Here is a 14,045-nt window from a genome sequence, read left to right on the forward strand (position 1 = left end):
GAATTTGCCAAAAAAAATAAAAGAAAAATTATTATTTTAATAAAATAGTTATGCTTCGATTTCATTTTAAGCTTGTAAATACTCCTAAAAAAAGGCCAACATTATTTTAAATAAGCATTCCAATAAGAGAACACTCCTTGAAGGCATTGACATATTTAGGTTTGGGCTTTTAAAATAATGATCTTAAACCAACTTTCTTCAAACTTTACATGGGCTAGAAATTATTTGAGTGTAGCCCAATTATTCTCAACTCTCTTTGTTTATTTCTTGAGCCAACTTTGTAAAACGTTATAAAAATCCTTATGACAACACATACTTTGCAATCCACATCAACAATGCAATTTACCAAACTAAGTCCAAATTATTAGAAACGACAATGCGTCTTTGTTTTGATATAAGTAGCAGATTTTTTGTAATAATATATATCTATACTAGGGAAATCAGAGGGCCGTCCTAAGGACAGCCCAGTGTCCTCATATATTACGTAAGAAGATGAAATGAATATGGTTTTATACGTGAAAATTAAAGTACATTGCCTATATTGGTTTCTGATAAACCGTAGATAATACATATAAAAAATAAATAAATAAATAAAAATAAAATAATAAAAAACCTTAAAGAGATGCAGTGTGAGACACAAGAAAGTAATATTGCCATATTGCAATTATCTTCCTACAAGCACTGAAAACTTCTTGATATGTAGTTCTTAATAGATTTGTGCATTTGAAGCAATATACAAAAAGTAAAGTTTGTCAGATTTTAATCTGTGAGATGTTGCTTCATTGGCTATTATGGGCCATTTTTTTATAAATGGTTTTCAAAAAGCAAAATGTTTTTAAAAGGGGCCCTTCGTCCCTATTCTATTTTGGTTTCTTGGCTGGTGTGATGTTGTATGCTTTGACAATGTTGTATGTTGTGCTTGGTTCTTGCTGGTGGCATGTCTTTTGCGAGCACACAAATGCGAAAAGTAACACCGAGTCGACTGATGTTGCTATCGTATCGTGAACACTTTTCTCCTGTATTTAGTTTAATTGGTAAGTTTAATTATTAATGAATTATTGTGAAGGTAGTTGGGCTTACATTGTCTTCTGCATATTTTAATTCCTCAGGTGTAAAGGGAATGAACTTTTCAAGGTCTGGTTTTGATATTGTTGCAGAGAGTGATCCAGTTGCATCATCAATTTGAACTGTGGCTCTGGAGCTGGCCAAATATTTGTGATTTTGTAAGTATGTTGCCTGTGAATGATGTGAATTTATGGTGAAAAGGTACTTACATAAGTTGGACTTCTGATTCTGTATAGCAAAAAGGGCATATGATAATCCAGTTTACATCTGCTTCGATTAATTTTTGACAGTTGGCACATGATGTGTTTGAGAAACTTCTATGTTGGTGTAGTAGACTGAGGCTGCCTTTTATCCACACTGGCTTCTGCTGTTTTTTTTAAAAAAAAGTGTTCATGTTGATTAATTGTTAATAGTTTTTTTTTTTTTTTTTTTTTTTTTTTTTTTTTTTGGTAAAAAGTAAAGTAGTAGTAATTTAAGTCATTTTGTAGTTGTAATTACTTACACTTTTTAGGCTTTCAATTGCTGTTGCGATAGGAACTGTGTCATTTTTTTGTGGAATGGGGAATAAAAGATCACTTTCATTGTAAGTTTTTCTGTTAAGTAACTGTTCCAGTTCTCCTTCATTTTCATTGTACCTGTGATGTACAAATAAGTATATAATGTTGTTATAAGTAGCAGCAAAAGTTAAAAGTTTTAAAATATAGAATGTACCAATTATCTAAATGTAGATCTTTCGCCGCTGGTGGATTAATAATGATTGCAGAACCCATTGTTGTGGTAAGTGACAGACCTGTATTGGAATTAAGTTAATGGTTTGATAGGTTATATGTTGTGTTGTTGTTTTGTGATGTGAGTTATACTTACCGTTGGAAGTGATCACTTTCAATCTCATTCCAAATATCATTGGTGGTGTAGTAGTCATTTTCTGTAGAGCATACCCTTCATTGTCATCAAAGGAATTCCATAACGTAAGTAGAATAAGTATTCTCCTGAGTGATTAAAATTCAGATATGTTAATTATCATGTGGTGTATATGATATGCAATTGGCTAATATTAAGTGACAAATATTCTTGTTTTGGGTTAGTTGTTTTATTTATTCACATACTCTTCGTTGACGATGATGATGTCTCTTTTTGATGATAGTTCTGATCCGTCATGTAATTGTTCACTTGGAAAGCATTTGATGACGACACCCCTTATGTCTGTGTTTTTGGAGTACAATAAAAATAGAATGTTATTTCATTAAAACTATTTGGAAACATTATTTTAAAAAAAATGATGTAAAGATGTAGACCTCCTATTTGGCATCATTATTGGGTTTACTTCCATCAGAATAATAGGAAGTGGAATGTCTTTAGATCCTTCACCAGAGGTCGATTTGAAAAATGAAATTTCATCACGAATAAAAGGAAAGTAAATGTAATAAATCTTTGAGTTTTGAAAGTTTTTCTTACTTTGGTAATTGTCAGTTTCAGCATGTCTGTGCAATTGGGTGAAAGGGGTAAACTGAAAGTGACATGGCAAGACAGGGGGTTGAAGCTCAGGATATGGTTGAACGAGAGTCCGATTGTTGAGTGACCACGAATATTTATAGGAGTTGATAACAAATTGTGTTTGAACTTTTGTTATGACTGCATTTGATATGTAGTAGCGTTTGTACGGTTTGAAAGTATGCTTGAAAAGTGGGAGATGGTAGCCGTAGATGATAGCCAACACCTTTGTCCCATGTTTTAAGTGATAATTTCCACATGTAAGAAATGAGTATTGAAAAGTAGATTGTGAAAAGAATGTTGCATGTACCTTGCAGTCTGTAAATAGAAGATGTCTTAGTTCTTCTCTGCCTATGTTTTCTTGTATGTGCCCAACTTCTAAAACTTGGATCAAGGCAGTCCATTCTGTTTTTAGTGCTGGGGTAATATCCATTACATTTGACATGGTGTTTATGTTTTTTTTTTCCCTTAGTTGTTGAGGATCCTTCAGCTATGAAGATAGTGACAGTTTTTAGTAAACCCAAGCTATTTCACAAAGTTATAACTTATGTTGAAAAAACTGATAAATATAACAATACATAATAATAGCATGTTGGCAGAGGTATTGAGAGAGCAAGAAAAGATAGACCTTATGTTGCCACATCAAGAATAGAATTCAATCCATAATTCGCATGCATTATGGGTCATCAAGAAGCAAAACAATTATTTACTTTTTGCTTAATTTTGTGAAAAAGAATAATCTATACTACCTACCTTTTCATAGAGGAGGATGTGACCGTGTATTTTTATTACTTATGTCGACTCAGGTTGCATGCATGTTATTGCCTATCTCCCTCAGAACCCCCAAACTGTTTTAAGAAGACAGATGTCAAAGAAATTGTAACTTACTGAAGTGAACCTAAGAACAGATAATGTAGGTATACACGAAATAAATAAATAAAAAATAACGCAAAACAATTGTTCTGGGAAAGTTTATGGTTACATATAAGTAAACACATTCAGTAATTTAGGGTTACAGATAGTACCTGGAAGAGGCGATTTGAGAGAAGAGATGTGGATCTAAGAGTATTTGTGATGAATAGTTCTCATAAAAGACTGAACTTTCCTCGATTTTCTAAAATTTGAGTGGGGAAGAAGGTAAACGTGTCAAGAAGGTAGACTTTGAAGAAAGAAGTTCTAGGTGTTATTCTCGCTTAGTGGACTCTATGAGAATTGGATTTTCAATTTGGTAAGTCTCGCTTATATTTTGTGGACTTTATGTGAATTGGATTTTCAATTTGATAAATGTTTTTTTTTTACTATTTCTATGTGTTTAAATGTATAAGGACATCTATAATCAGAGTTGTATGAGAAATTAATAAAATAAATGTGAATATAATATATCGGAGAAAAAATTTAGAGTTGAATGGCCGGTTTAATAAAAATGTAATGAATATTTATGAATTTTTTTAGAGTTGAAGTAAATATATACATTCTCTTTCCTACTTAGTATTTCATAGAACTCTTCATAGGTTTAATTCATTGGAGATGGCCTAAGGAACATAAACGAATGCAACTAAAAAAATTTTGTAATTTACGTTGCGAAGGTTCGAAATGGTGAATTGAGGTAGAGTAGACCAATTAATTAATTTTATTATAACTTATGGAATTTCAATGTATAACTTATATATGTGCGTTCATCATTGAGTATTACCCTACAATTTAAAATTGATTTTAGAAGTATAAATTGTGAGTATGTCAGGTGAGAAATTAAAGTACAATATTGAGCATATACATTTTATTTTTGCATACGAAAAGGATTGCTTATAGAGAGTCGATTGATGATAAGTATGCCAAAGGACAAAACGACCCCATCTCCTTCAGATGACACATAAGTTGGTAATGGAAAGATAAAGTTCCTTAAACGTAGATTTTAAGGGGTTTTATTTGGAAAAAATGAAAATTTGAAAGTTTAATATAAAGTTTATAAAGTTAATTCGTTAATTTTTTTTTTCCAAAAGCCTTTTAAGTTCATATTGTTGCATTTTAGTGGATATTTGAGAGCACAATGTAGTACATGTGGAAAGTAGAAAGTAAAATGCTATGATGATAGTAAATGTAAAGGTTTGACTAATTTGAAATAAAAGAGACGAAAGTAGCACAGTTTATTTGCAGATATGATGTTTGTACACAACATATTGCTTCACAGCTATATTTCAAACACTTAAACAGTTGAAGCGGTTTACATAATTAAACAAAAGGTGTTGCGAGATCCTAGTTTGAAGGATGGCCTTTACAGGTCTGATGTTTCTAGACAACATAATGCTTCACATGCATGTACATTTCAAAAGACAAACAATTGAAGCGATTTACAAAAAAGTAAAGATCTTGCGAATTCCAATCTTCAAGGATGGTCCGCCATCAGCGATTTTTGCTGCATAGTTACGATGGATTTTCAAAACGCAAAAGACTTGGGACATGAGTTCTTCCTTCCATGTTTATTTAATCTTCTTGGTTTCCCTTGGTGTTTTACCATCCAAACTTTCTGTCTCCTTGTATGCTTCAGATTGTGGATGCTTTCGTTTAAGTGCTCCTTCACTTGGGGGCTCTCCTTTGCTTGTTCCTTCACTAACTGTTGGTGGGTGTTTCAGTTCTTGTGTTGCTTCATTACCAATGGCTGCTGGGTATGTGTTGTTGGATGTGTGGGTTTGTGTCGCCTCTTCTTTGGATGTTCCTTGACCGAGGGTGTGTGGCTGTTTGGAACCCTATGTTTCTGCAGCAACAGTTGATGCCAGAGATGCATTGTTTGTGACCTTGTGTGCTTTAACAATACTAATTCTTGTGGTAGATTGTTGGTTGTATGTTGTCTCATATGAACGTATGAATCCAACAACTGACATGGTTTGAATGGATGCTGCTATTAAATCGTGCATATCCTTTCCCTGTTTGAAGGTAGTTGGTTAGTTCAACTGATAACCACTGGGTTGCTGTAAAAAATAATTATTGTGGGTTCGACTTACACTATCTTCAGCCTCCTTCACTGCATTTGGTGTAAATGGAATGAGCTTTTGGATGTCTGGGTTTGATATACATACACGAATTGATGCAGTTCCATCATCAATATCAACTGTAGCTCTCAAGCTGCGATATGGTTATTATTTTGTAAGTGTGTGTGTGTATATATATATATATATATATATATATATATATATTGAATCTTAGTTTATAATGAAGAGACACTTACATTACTTGTATCTCGGAGTCCATTTTACATGATTGGCATTTGATTTTCCAGTTCATGTCTGCTTCAACTGATTTTAAGCAATTTGAACATGCTGTGTGTGAGAAGCTTCTATCTTGGGTTGGTAAACGCAGCCTGCCTCTTATCCATGTTGCTTTCCGCTGTGTTTGAAAAAAAAGGTGTTAATTATATGGTGTTTAGTATGATTAAAGAATATTACTTTTTAGGCTTCATTCATTGTCAATACTTACATATTTGAAGTTTGCGATTGCTTTAGCGATAGGAACTATGTCTTTCTCTTCTGGATATGGAAGTAAAATCTCAGTGTCTTTGTACGCTTTCTTTTGAAGTAATTCCTTAAGTTCTGTTTTGTTCTTGTTGTACCTGAGGCATAAATGTAATAGTTAGTTTCACTTACAAGTTTTGATAAAATTAGAATTTTTTGTTAAAAGAAACCATTTCTGCAGCTGAAGATCTTCTGTCACAGGTGGATTAATCATGATTGCAGAGCCCATTCTCGTGCTTAATGATAGACCTGAATTGAAAGTGAGTTAATGAGTGTAAGTAAGTTTTGTGTAGTTGATAATGTATATGATGTGTTATTATCTTCAATACTCAGGCAAACTAATTACCGTTAAAGGTAGTCACTTTGACACGCATAGCAAATATTAGTGGTCCCGTCTCACATATTTGATCCAGCAAACGACCTTCATTCTTCTCAATTGAGTTCCACAAAGAAAGTATGACTGGTTTTTTTCTATATGACAGGAGTGTAGATACATCAAATGTCATATGATAATAACGTATGTTAAATAATAAATCTTGGTGAAAGGAGGAGATGGTTTTTTTAGTACTTACTCTTCATTGACGATAATCACATCTTTTTTTGTTTTCAGATCTGGTTCTTGAGATATTACATCAGTCGGGAAGCATTTGATAACAACACCTCTGACACCTGTAATTGTGGAAAGATATGTGTAAGTATTAAGATTATAATTTGCAGTTGTTATAGTGGTGACTTTGAACAGTTTCTCTTACATTGGTAAGTTTCAGTTTCAGCATGTTTGTGCAATTCACTAAAAGGGGTAAACTGGAATTGACATTGTAATGGAGGTGGAACAGATTCTGGGTATTCTTCAACAAGTGTGTTAGTGTTGAATGTCCATGAGTAGACATATGAACTGAGACGAAATTTAGGTTTCGTTGCCTTTAGGACAGCATTTGATACATGGTAGCGTTTATATGCCATCAAACTGTTCTAAAAAAACTTGACATGATTGGTATAGATCATGCCAGTGACTTGTGTCCCCTGTTTGACGGTACATAAAATTAAGATGTCAGAATTAGTTATTAAAACAAAAAATATGAAGTAAAAGTTGTCTGTACTTGAGAGTCAACGAGTAAGAGCTTTCTGAATTTGCCGCCAACTTTGCTATCTTCTTTGTGCCCAGGTTCTAAAACTTGTATAAGCACTGTCCATTTTTTCTTCAGGTGTGGGGTGATGTCCAAGATTTGCCACTGATCTCTATCCATAGTACTTGCCTGCATGTTGTTTCACGAATGAAGATGAAGTTTGTTTCTACCTAATACAACTCAAACTAATTATATCGTCTAGCTGATGTCAGGTGTTAGTGAAATCGTTCCATATGAGATGCACATACCCATGCAAGAGTGAAATAGCACATGAAACCGTAAGAAACGTAGATAGTTACATCCAGAAAAGGTAAAAACGATAAGAAACACGGAGTTTAACGAATTAGGCAGTTTCATAAGCAACATTAAGAAGATAAACCTCATGAAATTGCTAGGTTAGAACCTTAAAAATTTAGATGCATTGCTAAAAACGTAATGTTGAGAAAAAAATGAAAACCGTTATAAAGTGGGACGGATTTTTTATTTACAGCAAAAAAAAGAAGAAATATACGCAAAAGTGTTCGTTTTGGTAAAAACCTTTGAACCAGAAATTTGGTAGAAAGCACATTGTCCATTGTTTCTTTATGAGTAGATGAAAAGATTTTTTGGTTACAAAAGATAATTAAAAAAAAAATCGTGTTGTGAACTGGGGTGAAATAAACGGGAAAGAAGCGACCAGAAATCGACATGCATAAAAAAAATTAGAAAAGTAAATGTTGAATGGAAGTATAAAGCTAAGTGTGCATTTGTTTTTTCAAGGAAGGGGTGAAAAAACTAATACTAATAGACATGCATTCATCTGTGCGATCGATACTGTTAAAGAAAAGATAAATATCTGTATGTAAATTGCAAAGAAGCACATTGTCCATTTGTTAGTTTTGGTAAAAAAAAAAAACTTTGAACCAGAAATTTGGGTAGAAAGCACATTGTCCATTGTTTCTTTGAGAGTAGATGAAAAGAATTTTTGGTTTACAAAAGATAAAAAAAGTCGTTTTGCAAACCGAGGTGAAATAAACGGGAAAGAAGCGACCAGAAATCGACATGCATAAAAAATTTGAAAAGTAAATGTTGTATGGAAGTATAAAGCTAAACGTGCAATGTTTTTTGCAGGGGTAAAAATACTAATACTAAGAAACATGCATGCATTCATCTGTGCGATGTTTTTTGCAGGGAAGGAGTAAAAAAAACTAATACAAAGAAACATGCATTCATCTGTGCGACAGATGATGTTAAAGAAAAGATAAATACCTGGTATGTAGATCGAAAAGAAGAGGCAGAAGACCGGATAATTCAAATGTACATGATTTAATTGAGACAACAAAGTACCTGGGTTTTTAAAAGTGGGTTTCTAGAAGTACAAGTTCAGAAAGCTGATGAAGGTGGCAGCAAGAGAAGGAACTTGGAAATAGGAGAGGCCACGTGTTGTGAGGAGGAGTTGATGTTGTTTTTTACAATGTAAGTAGGTTCTAGAAGATAAAAAAAGGAGCAGACGAAAAGCTAAATTAATTTTGAGCCCAATAAAATAAAAGCCCAATCCAAGAAGTCATTAAAACAAACTTAAAAAAACCCAAATGTTAAAAAGTGAATGGAGAAAAAACCAGAATACCTGATAGCGATTTGTAGGCATCATTTTTGTCGAGAAATCTGAAATCTATATTAACAGGACAACTTTAATTTGAGGTGTTTTAGCTGTAAGAAAATAACAATAATTAGTAATTTCCTATGCGAGTTAATCTGTTACTTATTCATTTGCAATTTATAAGGTAAAGATCAGTAATGCACATTAAAAATTTCTTACGAATGAAAATTAGATACCATATTATATTAATAGATACATACTTGTGAAGGTGTTTGGCATGTTCCAATACTTCCGTATAAACGATATTTTTTGTTTTTATTGTCTCTGTAGAAGAATTATTTTGTTTGATAAGGACTTTCACATTTTCAATTTTTTTGGATCGGGATAGGGCTACATAGAGCTGGCCATGGGAAAAAACAGGTTCTTTCAGGTACACGCCCACAAAATCTAATGTTTGCCCTTGTGCTTTGTTAATAGTCATTGCAAAGCATAGCCTGATTGGAAACTGAATTCTCTTAAATGGTATAGTGTATTCATCACCAGTTGTTGGCTGCAAAGGGATTCTGTGAATGAAAACTTCATTTCCAGCAAAATCTCCAAAAGCTATCTCTGCACGTATCACGTTCCTGTTAAAATCTTTGCAAAATAGCCTGGTGCCATTACATAGTCCCTCTGTAGGATTCATGTTTCTCAAAAGAATGATAGGGGTTTTATGCTTCAAAATAAGTTTATGCGGTGGCATGCCATTAGGAGTCAAACTATGCAAAAGATCCTCATAATGAGCTTGGTCGTTTGGATCGAGTGTTTCATCAAAACTATTATACTCTACTTCTTCTCCTGGAAATTTCTTTATCAAAATATCATTGATTTCATCAACAAAAATGTTTTTTGTAGTTAGAATTGCTCGATTCAAGTTCAAAGGGTTGTGTATTGAATTTACAGATAAATTTGGATAGACATGTTTAATAAGGACGTTTAAACCATCGATGTTATCATTGTTCTCAACCAACGTGAGGGTATACTTACAAGATCATTGTCATCAGAATTTTCTTTGCCATCACCTATTCTCAGAAGAAAATCAGTAAACATTGGATCTAGTAACGCTCTCATGTTTTCTTCTAACCGTAACTGAGAGAGTGATCGCCATAGCGGAGAGTTTGTAAGGCAAGCAGCAATCGTTTCAGATCTAGTTCCTTTCCGTACTACTGGAAGTGTTTGCCTAAAGTCTCCACCAAGAACAACTACTTTCCCTCCAAAAATTTCTGTTGAGTCCATAAGATCCCGTAGCAAGTCATCTAAAGCTTCAACTGCTGAACGTTTCGCCATTGGAGCTTCATCCCATATTATTAGGTTGGAGCTCTTGATCAAAGTCGCTAAGGAACATCGTTTACTAATTCTACAGGTTGATCCTTCTGCCAAATCAAGTGGAATTTTAAATCTTGAATGAGCTGTCCTGCCTCCAGGAAGAAGTGATGCAGCGATACCGGATGTGGCAGTAGCTAGAGCAATGTCACCTTGTGATCTAATCTTTGCCAACAATGCTCTATACAAAAAAGTTTTTCCTGTACCTCCTGGTCCATCTATAAAAGATGCTCCACTTTTCTTACAGTTGACTCTTTCAATAATTTCATTGAATGCTATTCTCTGTTTTTCATTCAAGTTTTCTATTGCTCTCAAATCAGCCTCAGATACAATTATACTTTTTTCTGCTCTAATATCTCTTGTTTCATCCTGTAAATCATTGTACGAAAAATCATGGGGTAGCACATCAAATTCATGAAGCTGCCTTCCAATTGATTGAAGGAAGAAATCAACCTGTTGTAGCGCATGCTTTCTCGCCTCTCTATGTGTGTATTTGTTGGAATTTACAAGATCTTCCAACATCATGTCTTCAAAAGATGACCACAGTTGGCGGGGATTATTTGGACACGTGTAAACAAGGATGGTTGCAAATAGTCTTCGTAACTCATATGGCATATGGAAAATGGATGCCTCCTGCAAACACAACTGTTGACTATTGTCATCAATCAAATATCCACGGAGCAACGCCGATTCTCGAAACGTGGCAACTTTGAGTCCATTAAAAAATTTCAAATCATCATATGATTTAGGACAACGGATTTTTGACAACAGAATCCTAAGGTAATATCTTTCACCTTCGCTCGGATGTGCAATAACTATTCGGCCTATTGACCTCTCTGATTGTCTGGGTGACCACATTTTCTTGGCAGCTTTCCATGTAAAATGATCTGGATACTGCACATATGTCAAATTCAGTTTTTGTGCATATCTATCTGTAGCATTGTTAAAAAAAAAACTCAGTAAGCATTGTTTTTTTGCGATCAGGATTTTTTGTTATATCACTCAATCGTTGTCTTTTATTGAACGTTATCGGTTGATAATTTTCCAAATGAAGAGCCAAATGGATAACCGCTGGTTTAATATCACCTAAAAGAAATCTGTATATTCTCCATGCTCCTTCGGGAGCAGAAATCCACCTACCTGATTGAAATTGTTGGATTTCATCTATACACTCAGAATTGTAATTAGAAGTAACAGCAAAACTTATTTTATCACATCCCTTACATATATTTATATATATATATATATATATATATATATATATATATATATATATATATATATATATATATATTTTACAGCTTTTATTGTAGAGCATATTTCTATATTAACATGACAATCAAATTTACACAACAAATAAGCATTGTAAGGAACAACCCATCTATTATCAAGTTTAGCACCCCTAACTATGACACTAACTCCATTATTACGTCTACGATATGTAGGATATGCATCATTAGTCTGAGTTGTCTCATGACAAAATTCTTTTGGATATGAGTTCTTGCAAGTTCCATTTTTCATACAAACATTTTTTAGATTTAGGTCACCACATGGACCATGAAGCATGTGTTTCACAACCATCTTATGTAGATGAGGATTGGAATGTTCATCTGGTAATTCAGCACAAACAATCTCATCATACTCCTTAGGTTCGTACATCTTAAAATCATGTTCAAGTATGAACAAAAAGTGTGCATGTGGCAAACCTCTCTTCTGGAATTCTATGACATAAGTATAGGCAGCTACTTTTCCAAAGATATTTTTCTTTAAAATTTCATTCTTGAACAACTCGAGTTTTGCGTGGAAAACCCTGACAACCAAATCAGCTCTGTTATGTGTCTCTTCATGAGTCATCATGTGTTGTCTAATCTCGGGCCAATTAGGATTACATGTTAAGGTCAAAAAAAGGTCCGGTTTACCAAATTTCTGGACTAACGCCATAGCATCTATATATTTCCGTCTCATATTTCTTGGTCCACCAATAAACGTTGCTGGTAGAACGACACGTCTACCAATAGCTGAAGCTTCACTTTCACCACTTGCCATAGCGTCTACAATTCCTTGTAAAAACTCTTGTCGTATATCAGCTTGTTGTGTCCTAAAAAAAGCTAATCTTTGCGTCTCTAATTTAACATAGCTATCAACTATGTATTGCTGTAACAGCCGACCAAATTGCAGCAAGTAGGATTTATCATGCCTACGAATTTGAAGTTTGTAAGCATAATATTCCCTAACCGAAATGTACTTTGAACTTTCAGAATTCTTGGCCAAAACTGTGAAAAAAAATAATAAATAAAAAAACATAATGATGATAGATAGAAGCAACAATAAAAAAGTGAAAATGAATATTTACCATTTTCTTCCATATCCAAAAGGTATTCAGCACTGGTAGCAGTTACAGGTGAGATAAGCTTTTCTACTGTGGAAACAACATTCCTTCCATTTCCCCTTTCAACGTCTTTCTTTTTGGGAATATGTTGATGCCAACCAAGCTCTCCAAATGGGAACATCAAAGGATATTGCAAAGGATCGTAACAACCATAGTAATATTGAACACTCCTGGAGCAGTCACTGTGTAACTTAACTTCAATGCTTCTCCGACCGTGTTCTCCGTTCTCTTGACCTTCAATCCAAATAGCAGCTACTTGAGAAACTTCTGGTTTGTTAAAAACTCTTTGATCCTGTCCCGGAATAGTCTTAAGAATAATCTTACATTCATCTAAGTTTGGAACATCCCTTAAATTTCTAAAAAAACGAGCATACGGATTATCTTTCAGATATTCAACACATTTCGCAATCAAGTCTATACATAAGCGCGGAGAATCCGACAAACGATTTTCCAACTCATTATCAGTGTCATGAAAGTACAATTGTAAATTTTTGGAATCATTTTCCTTAGGCGACAAGTCGTTTATAAAATGATAAACCTGACCTTGAACTCTAAAAGTGTAAATTCCTTTATTTCTTTTACTGAGTTCATTATCTGCTGTAACCCCAAAAGAAGTAAAAGCAAAGTGGTTGTTGTATGTTCTAATATATGTCCTAAATGAGATAGCTTCTTTTGATGTTGAAGTCAATAGATCTTGCATCAAAAGTGGGAGCTCATTATTTGACAAAACAACACGACCATCTAGACAACAAAAATTAGTTGTTTCTGAATAAAATTTGACAGCATCACAATAACGACAACGGCGGACGTCAGGAAGGACATCAGAAGCAAAGGGGACTTGTTGTAACAAATGTTTGCCTATCCTATTATTAAGCTGTCTTCTCATATAACCCGTCTTACCTACATTAATTGATTTTTTTAATGCTTTATCATTAGCCAAACAACTCGGTGGCAATAAAACTCTTTTTTTAGCTGTCTTTTTCTTCCATCTGTCAATGGCTGCTCTCCTGTACTGCTTCTTGTCCATTAAAACATTCGGAAGTAGATCCAAAGGTGGACCCGAAATAGCCGACGTCTCAGCTGAAGCAGTTGTATTTCGTTTTGCTTTGTCATAAGCCAAACAACTCGGTGTACGTTTACTTTTCTTTTTCTTCCATCGTTCAATAGCTTCTTTCTTGTATTGGTTCTTGTCAATTAAAACATCAGAAAATACTTTTGAGGTCTCACCAGAAATAGAAATGGCAAACTTCGATGCACTTGTATGATTATTTCTGTTTAACTTCCATCTTATAATAGCTTCTCTCCTATACTGCCTTTTGTCAAGAAAATGAGAACATATTATAGGACATTTACCTCTTTTTTCCCTCCATCTTATAATGGCTTCTCTTCTATATTGCTTCCGGTGGTATACATCTCCTATGACAATATTTTTATTTTCAGTTTTATCATTCATTACTTCTTTTTTTGAGTTGAGCATAATTATGGCTTTATGCTTCTTATCTCCATATCTATCAGTTGAACCTAGA

The 14,045-nt window shown here is 33.9% G+C and overlaps 2 protein-coding genes across 9 annotated transcripts in view; both read right to left on the reverse strand.

Annotated features, from left to right (window-relative positions):
• Positions 1-630: 630 nt before the first annotated feature.
• Positions 631-1,849, reverse strand: LOC111907170 (uncharacterized). The gene is made up of 5 exons (XM_023902970.3): positions 1,777-1,849; positions 1,568-1,700; positions 1,275-1,432; positions 1,081-1,201; positions 631-1,016 (listed from the first exon to the last, which is right to left on the reverse strand). The coding sequence occupies exons 1-5, from the start codon at positions 1,833-1,835 to the stop codon at positions 861-863; spliced, it is 627 nt and encodes a 208-aa protein (XP_023758738.3). The 5' UTR covers positions 1,836-1,849; the 3' UTR covers positions 631-860.
• A 2,840-nt stretch (positions 1,850-4,689) lies between these two features.
• The window catches only part of LOC111907143 (replication protein A 70 kDa DNA-binding subunit B), a 10,325-nt gene continuing 969 nt past the window's right edge, over positions 4,690-14,045 (reverse strand). The window contains exons 4-15 of one of the 8 annotated variants that reach the window (XM_052768316.1): positions 10,925-11,024; positions 9,029-10,763; positions 8,796-8,878; positions 7,163-8,655; positions 6,815-7,085; positions 6,635-6,731; positions 6,409-6,533; positions 6,233-6,311; positions 6,028-6,160; positions 5,780-5,937; positions 5,556-5,676; positions 4,690-5,477 (exon numbers count right to left, since the gene is read on the reverse strand). In XM_052768316.1, coding sequence (XP_052624276.1) covers positions 5,301-5,477; positions 5,556-5,676; positions 5,780-5,937; positions 6,028-6,160; positions 6,233-6,311; positions 6,409-6,533; positions 6,635-6,731; positions 6,815-7,025 — 1,101 coding nt within the window. In that variant the 5' untranslated portion in view covers positions 7,026-7,085; positions 7,163-8,655; positions 8,796-8,878; positions 9,029-10,763; positions 10,925-11,024 and the 3' untranslated portion in view covers positions 4,690-5,300. Of the gene's footprint in view, positions 5,478-5,555; positions 5,677-5,779; positions 5,938-6,027; positions 6,161-6,232; positions 6,312-6,408; positions 6,534-6,634; positions 6,732-6,814; positions 7,086-7,162; positions 8,656-8,795; positions 8,879-9,028; positions 11,025-11,345; positions 12,404-12,483 lie in introns of those variants that run through there. The other 7 variants (XM_052768315.1, XM_052768314.1, XM_042899060.2 and 4 more) reach the window with 7 other exon arrangements.

Source organism: Lactuca sativa, chromosome 2 (assembly GCF_002870075.4).
Source record: "Lactuca sativa cultivar Salinas chromosome 2, Lsat_Salinas_v11, whole genome shotgun sequence".
Classification (NCBI taxonomy): Eukaryota; Viridiplantae; Streptophyta; class Magnoliopsida; order Asterales; family Asteraceae; genus Lactuca; species Lactuca sativa.